Source organism: Caenorhabditis remanei, chromosome V (genome assembly GCF_010183535.1).
Source record: "Caenorhabditis remanei strain PX506 chromosome V, whole genome shotgun sequence".
In the NCBI taxonomy this organism is placed as follows: Eukaryota; Metazoa; Nematoda; class Chromadorea; order Rhabditida; family Rhabditidae; genus Caenorhabditis; species Caenorhabditis remanei.
In genome coordinates, this window is record NC_071332.1 from 17,745,908 (window position 1) to 17,765,770 (window position 19,863).

The following is a 19,863-nucleotide window of genomic DNA, read 5'->3' on the forward strand; positions in this document are numbered from 1 at the left end:
AGCCATTATGATAACACTTAAAGATTGTGCGCTGTGATAATAATTCACTAAAAATCGATAGACGCGGAAAACAAAATAGGCGTTGTCATGTACCCATATCATAAAGGGGATTGTGGTCTCGATGTGATAGAGTCGAGAGATCCACGTGTTGAGGTAGCAGAGAATGTTCTGGAATATATCATACAAAATTACGGCTCAAACAAAAAATGTGACTCACTATAGTCATATCGCACTGGAGAACTCGATAAAAAGAGTATTTGAATTCCGGTTTCCCCAAAAAGAAGAGAAAAAAGATGACCAGACAAAATGAAGGTACACCATAACAGACCCAGATTCCAGCAATATTCATTTTGAGAGAAATAAGAAATCAAGTGAGAGAAAAATTGGAAATGAAAAATGGGGGCAAAATCACTCTAACTCGACTCTAATGGCAGGTTTCAATGGGAGTAAAATAATTGTAGGGAAACGTTTAAAACCTCTTTATTTGAAAACTTTTTGAAACTCGCGTGGCTGCTGCAGACGCAGAAAAATGGTGCTCGGATTTCATAGAAGCGTTGTTATAATAACCCATTAATTTCTTCTTTCTTCGAAAATTCTAGTTTGGTGTTATATATGTTGTACTCTTGATTTTTTTTAGTTCTAAACCCACTTTTGGGCTCGTCCAGATTTCTAGAATTTGAACTCTAAAAGATGGCCCAATAATCTTCTTTACAGTGAAATCTTTTCAAATAAAAACAAACTTTATTAACTTAACAATTAAATTAACAACCAATTATTAGACCAACACTGGAAACTCCTCCTCATCTAGAAGTCCAGAATTGCAAGTTGGACAAGTCATCTTCACTTTCAGCCAATCTTGAATACATCCGTTGTGATATCTCCTCTTGCAACACCCACATTTTGTCGTCTCATCCTCCAAGTCCATGTTGTTAAGACAGATCACACACTCGGTGTCTTCTAGCTCATCAGAAACCTTTTCTGACAATGATAGGAGTTGTTGACAGATCACGGGCGGTCTCGACTTCATAATATTCTCATAAATGCTTCGAAATCCTTGAGAGAATACAGGAAACTCCGGGAGCTCTGGGATTTCTTCGGCTGCGTTGAATTGATTGCATTGAATCATGGCAAGTCGATCTTCCACACCGTCCATATATTCTGTAGCCTCCTTGGTGAATCTTCTCATTTCCATTCCTGCCATTTGTTTGGTTTCCTCATTTCTGGTGTTCATGATGAGCCGGTTCACTACTTCAGTGCATTTGGTGACAGGACTTTCAGTGTGAAGAATTCCTTTGATAGCCAGAAGGCTGGATTTGACGTCTTCAATCTTTTCAGCTTCCTCATTAAATGCAGTTTGACTGTCTTCTTTCTCCTCAACTCTCCGGAGATCTTCAATCACTGCCGATTGCTCCTTCAACTTCTCTTCCTGCTCCTTGATGACGTCATCCTTCTCTTCCAAAAGTCTCTCTAACATCCGAATTCTCTCATCCTTATCCATCACTTTCTGTTTGATTTCCTCGTTTTCCAATTGATTTCTGATAAGATCCTTCCTCAGTTGCTTCACTTCAATCTTCGAAAGTCTTAACTTCTCATTGGCTTCTCGCGTGAACTTTCCTGCTCGTTCGCATTTTGGACACGCATTCGATTCTTTCGGTTTGACTTCTTCAGATGGGGTGGGTTGTTTCATCTTCTTTGATTTCTTCTTTTTCTGGGATGGCTTTTCTATAGTATCAGCAGTTTCCTCCGGTGTTTCAGCATTCAATTCTTCTGGTTCTGGCTTGGTCTCTTCTGATGATAGAGGGTTCGTTTTATTCGCCAGCGGCTCTTCTTCTGTGATCGGAGCAGATTCATCCACCAGTGTTTTCCCATCACACAACTCGCATCCCACGATACTCAACCTGTCACATGCTCCTTGCTTATGCATAAATTTCAATAGCATCGGAACTTTTCTGACGAGACTATTGACCTGACACTGCATCATCGTTAGATGCAAATGACTAGTTGACGATTCCTTGTCTGTAGTCACCTTGAAATAGATGGGCGCTGCATACTCGAGAATTCCTTCAAAGCACTTCTCCAGTTCAAAGAATTGAAGAGTTTCTTTTAAATGTTTCACGGGGAATCCAGTCTTTTTTAAAGTTTTCATTTGTTTTTGGCTCGATCGCTTCAAATGGGTTTTATAGATATTCTCCCATAAATCCTTGATCGTCTTGCCATCCTTCAAATCGATATAGTATACTCCTCTGGTCTGATCGAAATAAGATTCAATTGATTTGAAAAACTTCTTGATATGAATCCAGTCCTTATCTTCAATTGTCTGGAACACCTTCTTCGCAACGATCATATCCATCAGAACATCACGCAGAGCATCCACTGCAAGGGTACAGTACCCTCCATCGCATGTCGGAATAGGTGTCTGTGCAAAAATCAATCGAAAGTCTTCCATTTTCACAAATTCCAAATTTTTCATAACATCTTTATCGACTTTCTGTACAACTTCTCTGAAATTGAATGCTGATAGCTTTGGCATTTCATTTACTTCCTTCTCGAATCCAGACACATCTATATTATGATCCTTGAGCGTTTTGAGCAACTCGTGAGCCATCACAAAATGATTTTTGTCAATCGAGAAGAGTCGGACGACTGGTTTCGTGAGGGGTACTGAGTTGAATGGTGGCAAGTGAATGGACTCTTTTCTAAGATAAACCTCAATCGCCTCCAAAATAAATCCAATCCAAGTAACGATTTGTGATAGTTCCACGGAATACTTCTCGGTTGGGTAACTCTCGATTATTTCTTCAAAAAGTTCCGAAATGGTATCTCTAATTTCAACAGGTAAGAAATCCAGCATATTTTTCTTGAGGTCGTCGTAAACAATCTCATAATCTTCGGATAATTCGAGAACTTCCATCAATTTTTTCAAAACCCGCTCGCCGTCCCTAGCAATTTGTTGGATATCCGGTTTCACGATCATCTCATGATGACTCCCGAAATCCATTCGTTGCAAACATTCCTGTAGAGCCCACTCGATCTCATACCTCTGCCATTGTTTCAGCGGGCAAATATCCTTAGAACCGAAGAACCGATACAAATCCTTTTTGTAAATATACACTGTATTCTTCAAGCTTGCGTAATCGTAAGGACACGGTGATACCACTGGGTCCATGTCAAAATGTTGAGGGGCTCCCGGGAAACACATGTAGCTACCGATATCCTTATTCAGCTGTTCGGCTGACTTGACTATTCCGAGTTGGCCGTATTTCATAAGAGATTCGATGTTTTCCACGCTTTTTTTATTCTCGTCAAACTTCCATGTTGGCGGAATCAGCTGAAATATGTAAAATCGATGAAAAATTGTCGTCTTTTTTTACTTCTGACTCCTACCTCTTTCGGAATAAAAGCACGGAGAACTTTTTCAAAGTCGTTGGCAGATGAGGACATTTCTGAAAGATTGGGTTTGTAAGGGAGAAACTGGAAAAAGGATGAGTAGAACGATGAGATGAGTAGTGTGAAAGAAGGAATGACAGTGCAGTCCAAATGACCCTACATAGGTCTCTTTGGGTCATAAAGCATGATAGGGCTCCTGAGAAGAACGTTTGGCTATAGTTGAATTGCGCGGGAAAAAGGAAGCGAGATGTGAGACAGGAAAAGGAAGAATGGAAAAGGAAGAATGACTATGCATATGACTGGACTGACTAGTGAGAATGACGCAGCTAATAACGCAAGGTAATAAAAAAAGGTCTGCGTTCTTGCTCCTGGGAAAAAACGCTCAATACTTATTGGGACGTTTTGAAATGTTTGACAAACGGGTTAGCCTCTTGTCTGCTACTTTATATGTATAATACACTGCGCGACATAAATATAGACAATTGCAAACTCCAAAATGTTAAAACATCGTATCTCTGTCTCTTTCTTTTTGGGAAAAATCGAAAAAATGTGAAAAACGGCCTATTTCGATTGGACTTAAATACAGGCCACTCACAAAAAGTTGTAAAAATGAGAAAAATCACAAGCTAAAAACATTAAATTTGGAACCTTCGTACAAAATTGAGCAAGAAACGAGGGGAATATGTGAGGCAGGAAAAAAGGATGAAAGACTGTGCATATGTCTCGACTGACTGTGAGAATGACCTTATAACGGAAGATAATAAAGCATTTCTGTGTCCTTGCTCCTGGGAAAATCGCTCAATACTTTATGGGTCTTTGCGGTGTTTCGAAACTGTTGGGAAAGAAAACGGGTTCACCTTTCGTGTGATGGTTTGAAAATGATAATACTTGAACCTTATTGATGAAAAGTTTGTTCCATCCACATGTCCTCATATCCAAAAATCTGGGCAACCCGGGCTTTTTCGACCATTTTTTTCCGTTTAGCCCGGTCGGCGCATATTAAAAAATGATCATCCGGTCCGGAGTAGGTCGGTGACATAGAACTTGCCGAGAGCTTCATTTTGGTATATTTTTCAGCTAAAAATATCGAATTTGAAAGGAGTTACGCGCTGGACGGTTTTTTGGTCTCAAATGCAAAAATTGAAATCTTGTTGAAATTATCAATTTTGTAGATAAAAGAAAATCGCATTCAAGTCTTAAAACACAACATAGTTTCGGTTACGGTAGGCAAAGGCAGAGTACCATATTCGTGACTCAGTGAGACATGTGACGCGACCGCAACGCCTATTCAAAACCCGCCAAAAACAAATTGGCATTTCCGGTTACCCTGTCTTGAAACATCTTGCCTGCATACACCATCTGTCACAATCATTTCTGAGGAGATGAGAAGACGAATAGTCATATTCACTGTCATCTCAAATAAATACCGAGCATTTTTACCAGGAGCACGCGGTTGTTATTTTATGACCTATGAGTTACAACTACAAAAGACTGACCAATGATTTTTTAACAGTGAAAACTTCTCAAATAAAAAAAAACAATTTTATTAGCATTATTAACTCAACAATTAAAACAACAATCAATTATCAAACCAACACTGGAAACTCCTGTTCGTCCAAAAGTCCTGAATTGCAAGTTGGACAAGTCATCTTCACTTTCAGCCAATCTTGAATGCATCCATTGTGATATCTCCTCTTGCAACACCCACATTTTGTAGTCTCATCCTCCAGGTCCATGTTGTTAAGACAGATCACACACTCGGTGTCTTCTAACTCATCTGAAACCTTTTCTGATGGTGATAGGAGTTGTTGGCAGATCACGGGCGGTCTCGACTTCATAATATTCTCATAAATGCTTCGAAATCCTTGAGAGAATACAGGAAACTCCGGGAGCTCTGGGATTTCTTCGGCTGCGTCAAATTGATTGCATTGGATCATGGCAAGTCGATCATCCACAGCTTCCATATATTCCGTAGCCTCCTTGGTGAATCTTCTCATCTCCATTTCTGCCATTTGTTTGGTTTTCTTATTTTTGGTGTTCATGATGAGCCGGTTCACGATATCAGTGCATTTGGTAACCGGACTGTCTGTGCGAAGAACTCCCTTGATAGCCAGAAGGTTGGATTTGACGTCTTCAATCTTTGCAGTCTCTTCATCGATTACAGTTTGACTGTCTTCTTTCTCCTGAACTCTCCGGAGATCTTCAATTATTGCCGCTTGCTCTTTGATGACGTCATCCTTCTCTTCCAGAAGTCTCTCCAACATCCGAATTCTCTCATCCTTATCCATCACTTTCTGTTTGATCTCCTCGTTTTCCAATTGGTTTCTGATAAGATCCTTCTTCAATTGCTTCACTTCAATCTTCGAAAGTCTCAACTTCTCATTGGCTTCTCGAGTGAATTTTCCAGCTCGTTCGCATTTCGGACACGCATTCGATTGTTTTGGTTTGGCTTCTTCCGGTGGGGTCGGTTGTTTTGACTTCTTCGATTTCTTCTTTTTCTGGGATGGCTTCTCTTCAGTATCAGCAGTTTGCTCCGGTGCTTCAGCACTCGATTCTTCGGTTTCTGACTTAGTATCTTCTGATGATAGGGCCTCTTCTTCAATTTCTGATCCTAGTGGTTCTACAATTTCCTCCACCAGTGCTTTCCCATCACACAACTCACATCCCACAATACTCAACCTGTCACATGCTCCTTGCTTATGAATGAATTTCAGCAGCATCGGAACTTTTCTGACGAGACTATTGATTTGACAATGCAACACCGCTAGATGCAAGTGACTAGACTGTGATCCAGTCATTTTTGAAGTCTTCTTCAGTTTTGGGCTCGGTGAGGATTGCTTCAAATGGGTGTTGTAGATGTTCTCCCATAGCTCCTTGATCGTCTTGGCATCCTTCAAATCGATAAAGTAAACTCCTCTGGTCTGATCGAAGTAAGATTCAATTGACTTGAAAAACTTCTTGATATGAATCCAATCCTTTTCTTCAATTGCCTGGAACACCCTCTTCGCAAGGATCATTTCCATAAGAATATCACGGAGAGCATCCACTGCAAGGATACAGTAGCCGCCATCGTAAGTCGGGATAGGCGTCTGTTTGAACATCAAGTGAGAATCTGTTTCCATTTTCACAAATTCCAGATTCTTCATAACATCCTTATCGACCTTCTCTACAACTTCTCTGAAAGTGAATGTTGACAGTTTCGGCATTCCATTTACTTCCTTCTCGAATCCGGATACATCTATATTACAATTCTTGAGTGTTTTGAGCAACTCGTGAGCCATCACAAAACGATTTTTGTCAATCGAGAAGAGTCGGATGACTGGTTTCGTCAGGGGTACTGAGTTGAGTGGTGGCAAGTGGATGGATTCGTTTCTAACAAAATCCTCGACTGCTTCCATAACCAATGCAACTCCAGCAAGGATTCTAGAGAGCTCCGCAGAATATTTCTTCACTGGATACTGCTCAACAATATCCTCCATACAACCCAAAATGAAATCACTCATGACAGTTTTTACTGGCATTTTATCCGAGAATGTCTCATAGAACGTTGCCTTTTGAGAAGTGTTGAGTGTTTTGATAACAGAGTCCTGTTGATCCAAAGCCTTGTTAATTTCCTCAATAATTTTCTCCATATCCGGATTCACTATCATCTCGTGGTGGTCTCCAAACTGCATCTTCGTCCAACACTCGTTCAGAATCCAATCAGCCGCACTCCTTTGCCATCCCGCCTCCGGGAAAATTTCATCGTAATCAAACATTAAGCACAAATCGCTTTTGTGAATATATTCTTTCTTTTTCAAACTCAGGTATTCCATTGGAGTTGGAGCAATTCGTTCAAATGGGTCCATCTTGAAATACTCTACATTTTTTGGGAAACACATGTAGTCGCCGATTTGTATTTCAAGTTGCTCAGCGTGCTCGAACATATTGAGTTGACCTCCTTTCAACAGAGATTGGATGTTTTTCACGCGTGTTTTATTCTCGTCAAACTTCCATGTTGGCGGAATGAGCTGAAATATGTAAAATCGATGAAAAATATGATTTTTTTGACTTCTGACTCCTACCTCTTTCGGAATAAAATCACGGAGTACTTTTTCAAAGTCGTTGGTAGATGAGGACATTTCTGAAAGATTGGGTTTGTAAGGGAGAAATGGGAAGAGTAGAACAATGAGATGAGACGTGTAAGAGAATGAATGAGTATGCAGTGCAAATGACTCGAATATGGTCTTCTTGGGTCATAAAGCATGATAGGGCTCCTGCGAAGAATGTTTGACTATAGATGATCTGGGCGGGAAAAAAGAAACGAGATATGAGACAGGAAAAGAAAGAATGACTGTATATGACTCGACGGACTAGTGAGAATGACCCAGCTCATTACACAAGGTAATAAAAAAACTCTGCGTCTTTGCTCCTGGGAAAAACGCTCAATACTTATTGGGACGTTTCGAAATAGTTGAAAGCGGGTTAACCTTACGTCTGATATTTTTGAAATGTTTAGACTTAAATCTTATCACGATGAGACCAAGACTACCAATGAGGCCGTGCTCTATTGGCAAGAATGGTAGATTTTTGGGGTCACGGTGAACAATAGAAATTATATAGCCAGTCTAGCATGCACATAAGTTCGAATATTCACCGTGACAAAAAAATTTACCGTTCTTGTCAATAGCGCCGATGGATTGGTATCCCTGGCCTCATCGTTTATACATAGGATTTTTAATTATTTTTGATAAAAATTTTGAAAAATTACGAAAAATTTTGAACAAAAAAATATTGACTGTGTATATCGACGGAGATTGTCCAGCTAACAGAGCATTTTTGCTTCTGGGAATAAAACTTGGCAATCGATGAACTGAGCGGGAAGAAAGGAACGGGACGAATATGATTGACAGGAGAAGGAAGAATGACTGTGCATATGACTCAATCGACTAGTGAGAATGACCCAGATAATAACGCAAGGTAATAAAAATCTATGCGTTCTTGCTCCTGGGAAAAACGCTCAATATTTATTGATTGAGACGTTTCGAAATAGTTGAAAAGCGGGTTAGCATTTTGTTTGCTACTTTGACAATTGTGAACTCCAAAATGTTGCATGCAAAACATTTTAACTTTGCCTTTTTAAAGGAAAAATGTGAGAAAGGGCATATCTCGATTGGACTTATATATAGAGCCCCTCACAAAAATGGAAAAATCATAAACTAAAAACATCACATTCGGAAACTTCGTACAAGATTTAGCTAGAAACGAGGGGAATATGTGAGACAGGAAAAAATGATGAATGACTCTGCAAATGACTTGACTGACTAGTGAGAATGGCCTAAGAACACAAGGTAATAAAAAAGCTCTGCGTTCTTGCTCCTGGGAAAAACGCTCAATATTTATTGAATGATATTGAAATGGTTACGAAAAACGAGTGAGCCTTCTGTCTGACGTTTAAAAAAGAATCCTATTGATGAAAAGTCTTTATACGAAAGTTCACATATCCAGACCGACCGGGGTTTAAAAAAAATCATTTTCCCTCTTCAGCCAGTAGTAGATCGATGACATAGAACTCATCGAGATCTACATTTTGATATATTTTTCACAAAACAATATTGAGTTTGAAAGGAGTTTTTTGGTCTTCACCAGAGCGCAGCTGTAATTTTCCCATGTTTCGAAAAACAGAAATCTTTTTGAAAAACAATCGATTTTGTTTAAAAAAAAATCGCATTCACGTCATGAAACACAAGTTCGTAAACCCACTTTTGGTCACAGCCTCAACTACAGTGAAAACTTCTCAAATTAAAAAAAACAACTTTATTGGCATTATTAACTGAACAATTGAAACAACGATCAATTATTAGTCCAACACTGGGAACTCCTCCTCATCCAAAAGTCCTGAATTGCAAGTTGGACAAGTCATCTTCACTTTCAGCCAATCTTGAATACATCCATTGTGATATCTCCTCTTGCAACACCCACATTTTGTAGTCTCATCCTCCAGGTTCATGTTGTTAAGACAGATTACACACTCGGTGTCTTCTAACTCATCTGAAGTCTTTTCTAACGATGATAGGAGTTGTTGGCAGATCATGGGCGGTCTCGACTTCATAATATTCTCATAAATGTTTCGAAATCCTTGAGAGAATACAGGAAACTCTGGGAGCTCTGGAATTTCTTCGGCTTTGTCGAATTGATTACATTGGATCATAGCAAGTCGGTCTTCAACACCTTCCATATATTCTGTTGCCTCCTTGGTGAATCTTCTCATCTCCATTCCTGCCGTTTGTTTGGTTTTCTTGTTTTTGGTCTTCATGATGAGTCGGTTCACAATTTCAGTGCATTTGGTAACAGGACTTTCAGTGCGAAGAATTCCTTTGATAGCCATAAGGTTGCATTTGATGTTTTCAATCTTTGCAGTCTCTTCATCAATTACAGTTTGAATGTCTTCTTTTTCTTCAACTCTCCGGAGATCTTCAATCACTGCCGATTGCTCTTTCAACATCTCCTCCTGCTCCTTGATCACGTCATCCTTCTCTTCCAGAAGTCTCTCCAACATCCGAATTCTCTCATCCTTATCCATCACTTTCTGTTTGATCTCCTCGTTTTCCAATTGGTTTCTGATAAGATCCTTCTTCAATTGCTTCACTTCAATCTTCGAAAGTCTCAACTTCTCATTGGCTTCTCGAGTGAATTTTCCAGCTCGTTCGCATTTCGGACACGCATTCGATTCTTTTGGATCTGGTTTGACTTCTTCAGATGGGGTGGGTTGTTTCATCTTCTTTGATTTCTTCTTTTTCTGGGATGGCTTCTCTGGAGTATCAGCGCTCAGCTGTTTCAGCTTTCAATTCTTCTGGTTCTGGCTTGGTGTCTTCTGATGACAGAGGGTTCGTTTTTTTCTGTAGCAACCCTTCTTCTGTGATCGGAGCCGATTCGTCCACCAGTGTTTTCCCATCACACAACTCACATCTCACAATACTCAATCTGTTACATGCTCCTTGCTTATGAATGAATTTCAGTAGCATCGGAATTACTCTGACGAGACTGTTGAATTGGCACTGCATCACCGCTTGATGCAAATGACTAGATGTTGATCCAGTCGTTTTTGAAGTCTTCTTCAGTTTTGGGCTCGATGAGAATTGCTTCAAATGAGTGCTGTAGATGTTCTCCCATGACTCCTTGATTGTCTTGACATCTTTCAAATCGATAAAGTATACTCCTCTGGTCTGATCGAAATGGGATTCAATTGACTTGAAAAACTGTTTGATATGAATCCACTCCTTATCTTCAATTGTCTGGAACACCTTTTTTGTAACGATCATGTCCATTAGAATATCACGGAGTGCATCTACTGCAAGGGTACAGTACCCTCCATCGCAAGTCGTCGGTATTGGTGTCTGTTTGAACATCAAGAGAGAATCTGTTTCCATTTTCACAAATACCAAATTCTTCATAACTTCTTTATCAACTTTCTGTACAACTTCTCTAAAAGTGAATGTTGACAGTTTCGGCATTCCATTTTCTTCCTTCTCAAATCCAGATACATCTATTTTACAATTCTTTAGTGTTTTAAGCAACTCGTGAGCCATCACAAAGTGATTTTTGTCAATCGAGAAGAGTCGGATGACTGGTTTCGTCAAGGATACTGAATTGAGTGGTGGCAAGTGAATGGATTCTTTTCTAACAAAATCCTCGACTGCTTCCATAACCAATGCAACTCCAGCAAGGATTCTAGAGAGTCCCGCAGAATATTTCTTCACTGGATACTTCTCAATGATATCCTCCATACAGTTCAAAATAAGATTACTCATGACAGTTTTAGATTTCATTCTCTCCGCGAATGTCTTATAGAATGCTCCCTTTTGCGAAGTATTGAATGTTTCGATAACAGAGTCCTGTTGATCCAAAGCCTTGATAATTTCCTCAACTGCTTTCTCCATATCCGGTTTCACTATCATCTCGTTGTTGTCTCCATACTCCATCTCCATCCAACACTCGATCAGAATCCAATCACCCTCACTTCTTTGCCATCCCCCCTCCGGGAAAATACCATCGTAATCAAACATTAACCACCAATCGCTTTTGTAAATATATTCCTTGTTTTTCAAACTCAGGTATTCCATCGGATGTGGAGCAATTTGTTCAAGTGGGTCCATCTTGAAATACTCTACATTTCTCGGGAAACACATGTAATCGCCGATTTGTACTTCTAGTTGCTTAGCGTTCTCGAAAATGTCGAGTTGACCTCCTTTCATAAGGGATTGGATATTCTCTTTGTGGGTTTTATATGTATTGAACTCCCACATCGCCGGAATTAACTGAAATATGTAAAATCGATAAAAAATAAGTTTTTTGACTTCTGAGTCCTACCTCTTTCGGAATAAAAGCACGAAGAACTTTTTCAAAGTCGTTGACAGATGATGACATTTCTGAAATATAATGAGATGAGTTGGGTGGTAAGGGAGAAATAGAATGAGTACAGCAAGGAGAAGAGTAGTGTGATGCTGCGTGGGAATGTGAAAGACAGGAAAAGGACGAATGACTGACTGAGAACGACCAGCAAACAACGGGGAAACCTCAATGGTCATAAAATAACAACTTTCTGGGTAAAACGATCAATATTTCTTGTGATGACAGTGAAATGCGAAGGTATTGAATAACAAAATGAAATAGTATGAAACCATTATCTGCTATCGCAGGATGTTAAAGACGCATCTAATTTGTTCAAAATGATCTCGAAGCGGAAAATATGATTTGCATTTATTTTTAGGTCTGCGAAGCTAGAAAATACGGCAGTTGATGTTTTTCAACTACGAGACCATTCCGCGAAATCTCCAATAAATTAGATTCGTCTTTAACACCCTGTGACAGCAGACAGTGAAGTTATAATAGTTCAACATGGGAATATATAACAGAGAAAAATAATTATTGACTTTGTCTATGACTCGACGGAAATCGTCCAGCTAACAGCACTTCAGTTTTGGTCCTGGAAATATAACTGGGCAATCGATGAACTGAGAGGGAAGAAAGGGACTGGACGACGAATATGAAAGACAGAAAAAGGAAGAATGACTGAACTGTGACTCGACTGACTAGTGAGAATGACCCAGCTAATAACGCAAGGTAATAAAAAAGTAGTGGGTCCTTGCTCCTGGGGAAAACGCTCAATGCTTCTTGGGATGTTTTGAAAAGGCTGGAAAACGGGTCAGTCTTTTGTCTGCAATTTTGTATAATACACTGCGCAACATAAATACAGACAATAGTAAACTCCAAAATGTTGCATACAAAACATTTTAACTCTGCCTCTTTTTTTTGGGAAATATTGAAAAAATGTTAATAATATGACTCGACTGACTAGTGAGAATGACCTAATAACGCAAGGTAATAAAAAAGGTAAGATATCAGAGAGGTACGCGACGCAACCGCAACGCTTACACAAAACCCGCCAAAAGCAAATTGGCATTTCCGGTGATCCTGTCTTGAAACATCTCTACCTGCGTACACCATCTGTCTCCATTATTTCTGAAGTCTGAAGAGATGAGAATAGGAATAGTCATATTCACTGTCATCTCAAACAAAAATATTGAGTGTTTTCCCCAGGAGAACGCGGTTCTCATTTTACGACCGTTGAGGTTACTGCGTTGTTGGCTGGCTGATCTCATTCGAGTCATATGCACAGTCATTCATTCTTTTTCTGTCTTTCATATTCGTCCCGTTCCTTTCTTCCCACTCAGTTCATCGATTGCTCAGTTTTATTCCCAGGAGCAAAAACGCAAGTAGCTGGACGATCTCCGTCGAGTCATATACACAGTCAATAATTATTTCTCTCTTATTATATATTCTCATTTTCCTTTTTCCAATTTATGTACTTCATTTTCTTTCAGATATGCTGCCAAACAAAGATTTCGAAACGGTTCTCCGTGATTATATTCCTAAAGAGGTAAGTATCAGTGGTCTAAACTTGTTTGTATCAACTATCTTGTTTCAGTTAATCCCACCGACCTGGAAGTTCAATGCAAATAAAACCCACGAAGAGAACATCCAATCCCTTATGAAAGGAAGTCAACTCGATATTTTCGAGCACGCTGAGCAACTTGAAATACAAATCGGCGATTACATGTGTTTCCCGAGAAATGTAGAGTATTTCAAGATGAACCCACTTGGAAAGATTGCTCCAACTCCAATGGAATACCTGAGTTTGAAAAACAAGGAATACATTTACAAAAGCGATCTGTGTTTAATGTTTGATTACGATGGTATTTTCCCGGAGGGTGGATGGCAAAGGAGTGCGGCTGATTGGATTCTGAACGAGTGTTGGACAAAGATGCAGTTTGGAGACCACCACGAGATGATTGTGAAACCGGATATGTGGAGAACTGTTGAGGAAATTATCAAGGCTTTGGATCAACAGGACTCTGTTTTCAAAAAATTGAATACTTTGAAAAAGGAAGCGTTCTATAAGACATTCTCGGAGAGAATGAAATCTAAAACTGTCATGAGTGATCTTATTTTGAACTGTATGGAGGATATCATTGAGAAGTATCCAGTGAAGAAATATTCTGCGGAACTCTCTAGAATCCTTGCTGGGGTTGCATTAGTTATGGGAGCTGTCCAGGATTTCGTTAGAAAAGAATCCATCCACTTGCCACCACTCAATTCAGTATCCTTGACGAAACCAGTTATCCGACTCTTCTCGATTGACAAAAATCATTTTGTGATGGCTCACGAGTTGCTCAAAACACTCAAGAATCATAATATAGATGTATCTGGGTTCGAGAAGGAAGTAAATGAAATGCCGAAGCTGTCAACATTCACTTTCAGAGAAGTGTCTCAGAAAGTCGATAAAGATGTTATGAAGAATGTGGAATTTGTCAAAATGGAAACAAATTCTCTATTGATGTTCAAACAGACGCCTATCCCGACTTACGATGGAGGGTACTGTATCCTTGCAGTGGATGCTCTCCGTGATATTCTGATGGAAATGATTCTTGCAAAGAGGGTGTTCCATACAATTGGAGATAATTGCTGGATTCATGTCAAGCAGTTTTTCAAGTCAATTGAATCTTACTTCGATCAGACCAGAGGAGTATACTTTATTGATTTGAAGGATGTCAAGACAATCAAGGAGTCATGGGAGAATATCTACAACACCCATTTGAAGCAATCTTTGGCAAACCATTATTTTCGAAAATCCCTTTCAATGGATTCATTTGCAGCCAAGGACCTCAAAAAATGCTTCAAAGAAATAAGCAAGTATACAGAGCCTGTGGCTATCAACCATCTTGCTGTAGCACTGTGTCAAATCAACGGAACCGTCAGAACATTTCCTATGCTGCTGAAATTCATTCATAAGCAAGGAGCATGTGACAGGTTGAGTATTGTGGGATGTGAGTTGTGTGATGGGAAAACACTGGTGGAGGAATTTGCTCCGATCACAGAAGAAGAGTCGCTGCAGAAGAAAACGAACCCTCTGTCATCAGAAGAGACCAAGCCAGAACCAGAAGAATTGAATGCTGAAACACCGGAGCTGAGTGCTGATACTACAGAAAAGCCTACCCAGAAAAAGAAAAAGTCGAAGAAGTCAAAACAACCAACCCCACCTGAAGAAAACAAACCAAAAGAATCGAATGCGTGTCCGAAATGCGAACGAGCTGGAAAGTTCACGCGAGAGGCCAATGAGAAGTTGAGACTTTCGAAGATAGAAGTGAAACAACTGAAGAAGGATCTTATCAGAAATCAATTGGAAAACGAGGAGATCAAACAGAAAGTGATGGATAAGGATGAGAGAATTCGGATGTTGGAGAGACTTCTGGAAGAGAAGGATGACGTCATCAAGAAGCAAACGGCAGTGATTGAAGATCTCCGGAGAGTTGAGGAAAAAGAAGACAATCAAACTGTAATCGATGAAGAGACTGCAAAGATTGAAAGTGTCAAAACCAACCTGTTGGGCATCAAAGGAATTCTTCACACTGAAAGTCCTGTTACCAAATGCACTGAAGTAGTAAACCGACTTATCATGAAGACCAAAAACAAGGAAATAAAACAAATGGCAGGAATCGAGATGAGAAGATTTACCAAGGAGGCTACAGAATATATGGAAGGTGTGGAAAATCGACTTGCCATGATCCAATGCAATCAGTTTGACGCAGCCGAAGAAATCCCAGAGCTCCCGGAGTTTCCTGTATTCTCTCAAGGATTTTTAGAAGCTTACAAGAATATTCTGAAGTCGAGCCCGTGATTTGCCAACAACTCCTATCCTCGTCAGAAAATGAATCAGACGAGTTAGAAGATACCGAGTGTGTGATCTGTCTTAACAACATGGACCTGGAGGATGAGACTACAAAATGTGGGTGTTGCAAAAGGAGATATCACAATGGATGTATTCAAGATTGGCTGAAAGTGAAGATGACTTGTCCAACTTGCAATTCTGGACTTTTGGATGAGGAGGAGTTTCCAGTGTTGGCTTGATAATTGATTTTTGTTTTAATAATTGAGTTAATAAAGCAAATAAAGTTTTTCATTTTGAAAGTATTCCCTGTAAAAAAATTATTGGCCGTATCATGGAGTTAGAATTTCAGATGATACAGATCTGAACAAAGCTGTTGAAAAATCGAGAGTGTACCGTAAATATATCACCAAACTAGAATTTTTGAACATTAAAGAAATTTATGTGTTACAAGTGCGTTTCTTTGAAATTCCTTCAAAAAAGCCTGTTTTTCTGCGTCCCTCCCAATTTGCCTACAAGTTGTCTTCTGTTTCGATAGACCGCCGTAGTGAGAAACCGTACTATCCATGCTTGTCCCTTGTCCTACACCCTCCTGTTCAAACTTAAATTTCATAATCTGAAATAGAAAGATCTCGGCGACATCTATGTCCCGACCTACTGCCGCCGGCCGAGCTAAAGAAGAAAAATGGCCAAAAAGCCAGGGCCAGATATTTGGATATGAGAACCTTAGGATACATATAAAGACTGTTCATCGATAAGTTTCAAGTATCAGCATTAAAGGCGGGTTTTGAGTAGGCGTTGCGTGCCGCGTTTGAAAACGTCCCAATAAGTATTGAGCGTTTTCCCAGGAGCAAGGACGCCGAGTTGTTTTATTACCTTGCGTTATTAGCTCGGTCATTCTCACTAGTCAGTAGAGTATGCACAGTCTTTTTTCCTTTTTCTGTCTCTCATATTCCTCTCGTTTCTCCAGACTTGCAAAACTTCGGGCCAGCACGGAATCAAAAAAGTTCCACAATTTTTCACAAAGTTTTTCAAAATTTTTATCAAAAATAGTCAAACATCATATGTTTAGCGATATTTGAAAACATCGTTGAAGATTTGACTATTTTGCAAAATAAATCCTAAATTCAAATTTTTGTACAAAGATCTGGCCCATGAAAAATCTCAAATATGCCTGGCCCATTGCAAATCTGCGTTTTTTCTTTTCCCGTCCCTCTTAAAACCTGATTAACATTGGATCATTAACATCAAATAGCATTCAAGCCTTAAAACAAATAAACGCTAAGAATTAGGTGTATGGTAGGCTTATAGCAGAGTGCCACATCAGTAAGACACGTGACGCGACCGCGACGCAACCGCAACGCCTACTCGAACCCCGTCAGAAGCAAATGGGCATTTCCGGCGATGATGTATGTCTGCCTGCGTACACCATCTGTCTCCATCATTGCTCAAAAAATGAGAAGACGTATCTCAATTCACTGTATCTCAAACAAAAACATTCTCGCGTTTTTAGCAAATCGATCTCCTCATTTGCACAGTCATTCATCCTGTCTCTAATATTCGTCGTCCCGTTCCTTTCTTCCCGCTCACCTCATCAAGAGTTCTTGCCAGGAGCTGGACCTGTTTTATGACCCCAGACACCTTTGTAGGGTCATTTGGACTGCACAGTCATTCCTTCTTTCACACTACTCATCTCACTGTTCTACTCATCCAATTTCCAGTTTCTGCCTTACAAACCCAATCTTTCAGATATGTCCTCATCTGCCAACGACTTTGAAAAAGTTCTCCGTGCTTTTATTCCGAAAGACGTAGGAGTCAGAAGTGAAAAAATACGACTATTTTTCATCTATTTTACATATTTCAGCTCATTCCGCCAACATGGAAGTTTGACGAGAATAAAAAAAGCATAGAAAACATCGAATCTCTTATGAAATTCGGTCAACTCGGAATAGTCGGGTCAGCCGAACAGCTGAATAAGGATATCGGAAGCTACATGTGTTTCCCGGGAGCCCCTCAACATTTCGACATGGACCCACTGGTTGCACCGTGTCCTTACGATTACACAAGTTTGAAGAATACAGTGTATATTTACAAAAGGGATTTGTTGTTTGCATTAAAGGATATTTGTCCGCTAAAAAACTGGCCAAGGTATATGGCCTATTGGATTCTGAATGTGTGTTTGCAACAAATGGATTTTGGAAGTCACCATGAGATGATCATGAAACCGGATATCCAACAAATTGCTAGGGACGGCGAGCGAGTTTTGAAAAAGTTGATTGAAGTTCTCGAATTATCAGAAGATTATGAGATTGTTTATGAAGACCTCAAGAAAAATATGCTGGATTTCTTACCTGTCGAAATTAAAGATGACATTTCGGAATGGATGGAAGAAATAATCGAGGAATATCCAACCGAGAAGTATTCCGTGGAACTATCACAAATCGTTACTTGGATTGGATTTATTTTGGAGGCGATTGAGGTTTATCTTAGAAAAGAATCCATTCACTTGCCACCACTCAATTCAGTATCCTTGACGAAACCAGTCATCCGTCTCTTCTCAATTGACAAAAATCATTTTGTGATGGCTCACGAGTTGCTTAAAACACTCAAGAATCATAACATAGATGTATCCGAATTCGAGAAGGAAGTAAATGGAATGCCGAAACTGTCAACATTCACTTTCAGAGAAGTTGTACAGAAAGTCGATAAAGATGTTATGACGAATCTGGAATTTGTGAAAATGGAAGACTTTCGTTTGATTTTTGCACAGACGCCGATTCCTACTTATGACGGGGGTTACTGTACTCTTGCAGTGGATGCCCTCCGTGATATTCTGATGGATATGATCGTTGCAAAGAGGGTGTTCCAGACAATTGAAGAGAAGGATTGGATTCATATCAAGAAATTTTTTAAGTTAATTGAAGCCTACTTCGATCAGACCAGAGGAGTCTACTTTATCGATTTGAAGGATGTCAAGACAATCAAGGAGTCATGGGAGAATATCTACAACACCCACCTAAAGCAATCGGGCTCAAAACTGAAGAAGACTTCAAAAATGACTGGATCAAACTCTAGTCACTTGCATCTAGCGGTGTTGCAGTGTCAACTGAACAGTCTCGTCAGAAAAGTTCCGATGCTTCTGGAATTCATTCATAAGCAAGGAGCATGTGACAGGTTGAGTATTGTGGGATGTGAGTTGTGTAACGGGAAAACTCTGACTGAGGAAATCGAAGAGCCACAAGGATCTGAAATTGGAGAAGAGCCGCCACAGAAGAAGCTATCATCAAAAGATACAGAGTCAGAATCCGAGAAATTGAATGCTGCTGATACTCCAGAGAAGCCATCCCAGAAAAAGAAGAAATCGAAAAAGTCAAAACAACCCACCCCATCTGAAGAAGTCAAACCGAAAGAATCGAATGCGTGTCCAAAATGCGAACGAGCTGGAAAGTTCACGCGAGAAGCCAATGAGAAGTTGAGATTTTCGAAGATTGAAGTGAAGCAACTGAAGAAGGATCTTATCAGAAATCAATTGGAAAACGAGGAGATCAAACAGAAAGTGATGGATAAGGATGAGAGAATTCGGATGTTGGAGAGACTTCTGGAAGAGAAGAATGACCTCATCAAGGAGCAAACGGCAATGATTGAAGATCTCCGGAGAGTTGAGGAGAAAGAAGACAGTCACACTGTATTTGATGAGGACACTACAAAGATTGAAGACGTTAAATCCAACCTTCTGGCTATCAAAGGAGTTCTTCACACTGAAAGTCCGGTTACCAAATGCACTGAAATCGTAAACCGACTCATCATGAAGACCAAAAACAAGGAAATTAAACAAATGGCAGGTATGGAGATGAGAAGATTCACCAAGGAGGCTACGGAATATATGGAAGGTGTGGATGATCGGCTTGCCATGATCCAATGCAATCAATTTGACGCAGCCGAAGAAATTCCAGAGCTCCCGGAATTCCCTGTATTCTCACAAGGATTCTTAGAAGCTTACAAGAATATTCTGAAGTCGAGACCGCCCATTATCTGCCAACAACTCCTATCCTCGTCAGGAAATGCTTCAGATGAGTTAGAAGACACCGAGTGTGTGATCTGTCTTAACAACATGGACCTGGAGGAAGAAACTACAAAATGCGGGTGTTGCAAGAGGAGATATCACAATGGATGTATTCAAGATTGGCTGAAAGTGAAGATGACTTGTCCAACTTGCAATTCAGGACTTTTGGACGAGCAGGAGTTTCCAGTGTTGGTCTAATATTTGATCG

The 19,863-nt window shown here is 39.9% G+C and overlaps 6 protein-coding genes across 6 annotated transcripts; 2 read left to right on the top strand and 4 right to left on the bottom strand.

Moving 5' to 3' along the window:
* Positions 1 to 775: 775 nt before the first annotated feature.
* On the bottom strand, positions 776 to 3,441 carry GCK72_020877 (uncharacterized protein; the record flags this gene model as incomplete). Its single annotated transcript, XM_003106395.2, has 2 exons — positions 776 to 3,328; positions 3,385 to 3,441. The coding sequence occupies 2 exons, from the start codon at positions 3,439 to 3,441 to the stop codon at positions 776 to 778; spliced, it is 2,610 nt and encodes an 869-aa protein (XP_003106443.2).
* Positions 3,442 to 4,973: 1,532 nt separating this feature from the next.
* Positions 4,974 to 7,508, bottom strand: GCK72_020878 (uncharacterized protein; the record flags this gene model as incomplete). Its single annotated transcript, XM_003106502.2, has 2 exons — positions 4,974 to 7,397; positions 7,452 to 7,508. The coding sequence occupies 2 exons, from the start codon at positions 7,506 to 7,508 to the stop codon at positions 4,974 to 4,976; spliced, it is 2,481 nt and encodes an 826-aa protein (XP_003106550.2).
* A 1,718-nt stretch (positions 7,509 to 9,226) lies between these two features.
* GCK72_020879 (uncharacterized protein) lies at positions 9,227 to 10,144 on the bottom strand (the record flags this gene model as incomplete). The annotated part of the gene is made up of 1 exon (XM_053733859.1): positions 9,227 to 10,144. One exon carries the CDS (start codon positions 10,142 to 10,144, stop codon positions 9,227 to 9,229), a length of 918 nt encoding a protein of 305 aa, XP_053582772.1.
* A 43-nt stretch (positions 10,145 to 10,187) lies between these two features.
* On the bottom strand, positions 10,188 to 11,793 carry GCK72_020880 (uncharacterized protein; the record flags this gene model as incomplete). Its single annotated transcript, XM_053733860.1, has 2 exons — positions 10,188 to 11,684; positions 11,737 to 11,793. 2 exons carry the CDS (start codon positions 11,791 to 11,793, stop codon positions 10,188 to 10,190), a joined length of 1,554 nt encoding a protein of 517 aa, XP_053582773.1.
* Positions 11,794 to 13,252: 1,459 nt separating this feature from the next.
* Positions 13,253 to 15,604, top strand: GCK72_020881 (uncharacterized protein; the record flags this gene model as incomplete). Its single annotated transcript, XM_053733861.1, has 2 exons — positions 13,253 to 13,306; positions 13,355 to 15,604. The coding sequence occupies 2 exons, from the start codon at positions 13,253 to 13,255 to the stop codon at positions 15,602 to 15,604; spliced, it is 2,304 nt and encodes a 767-aa protein (XP_053582774.1).
* A 1,739-nt stretch (positions 15,605 to 17,343) lies between these two features.
* GCK72_020882 (uncharacterized protein) lies at positions 17,344 to 19,853 on the top strand (the record flags this gene model as incomplete). The annotated part of the gene is made up of 2 exons (XM_053733862.1): positions 17,344 to 17,400; positions 17,457 to 19,853. 2 exons carry the CDS (start codon positions 17,344 to 17,346, stop codon positions 19,851 to 19,853), a joined length of 2,454 nt encoding a protein of 817 aa, XP_053582775.1.
* Positions 19,854 to 19,863: the final 10 nt, after the last annotated feature.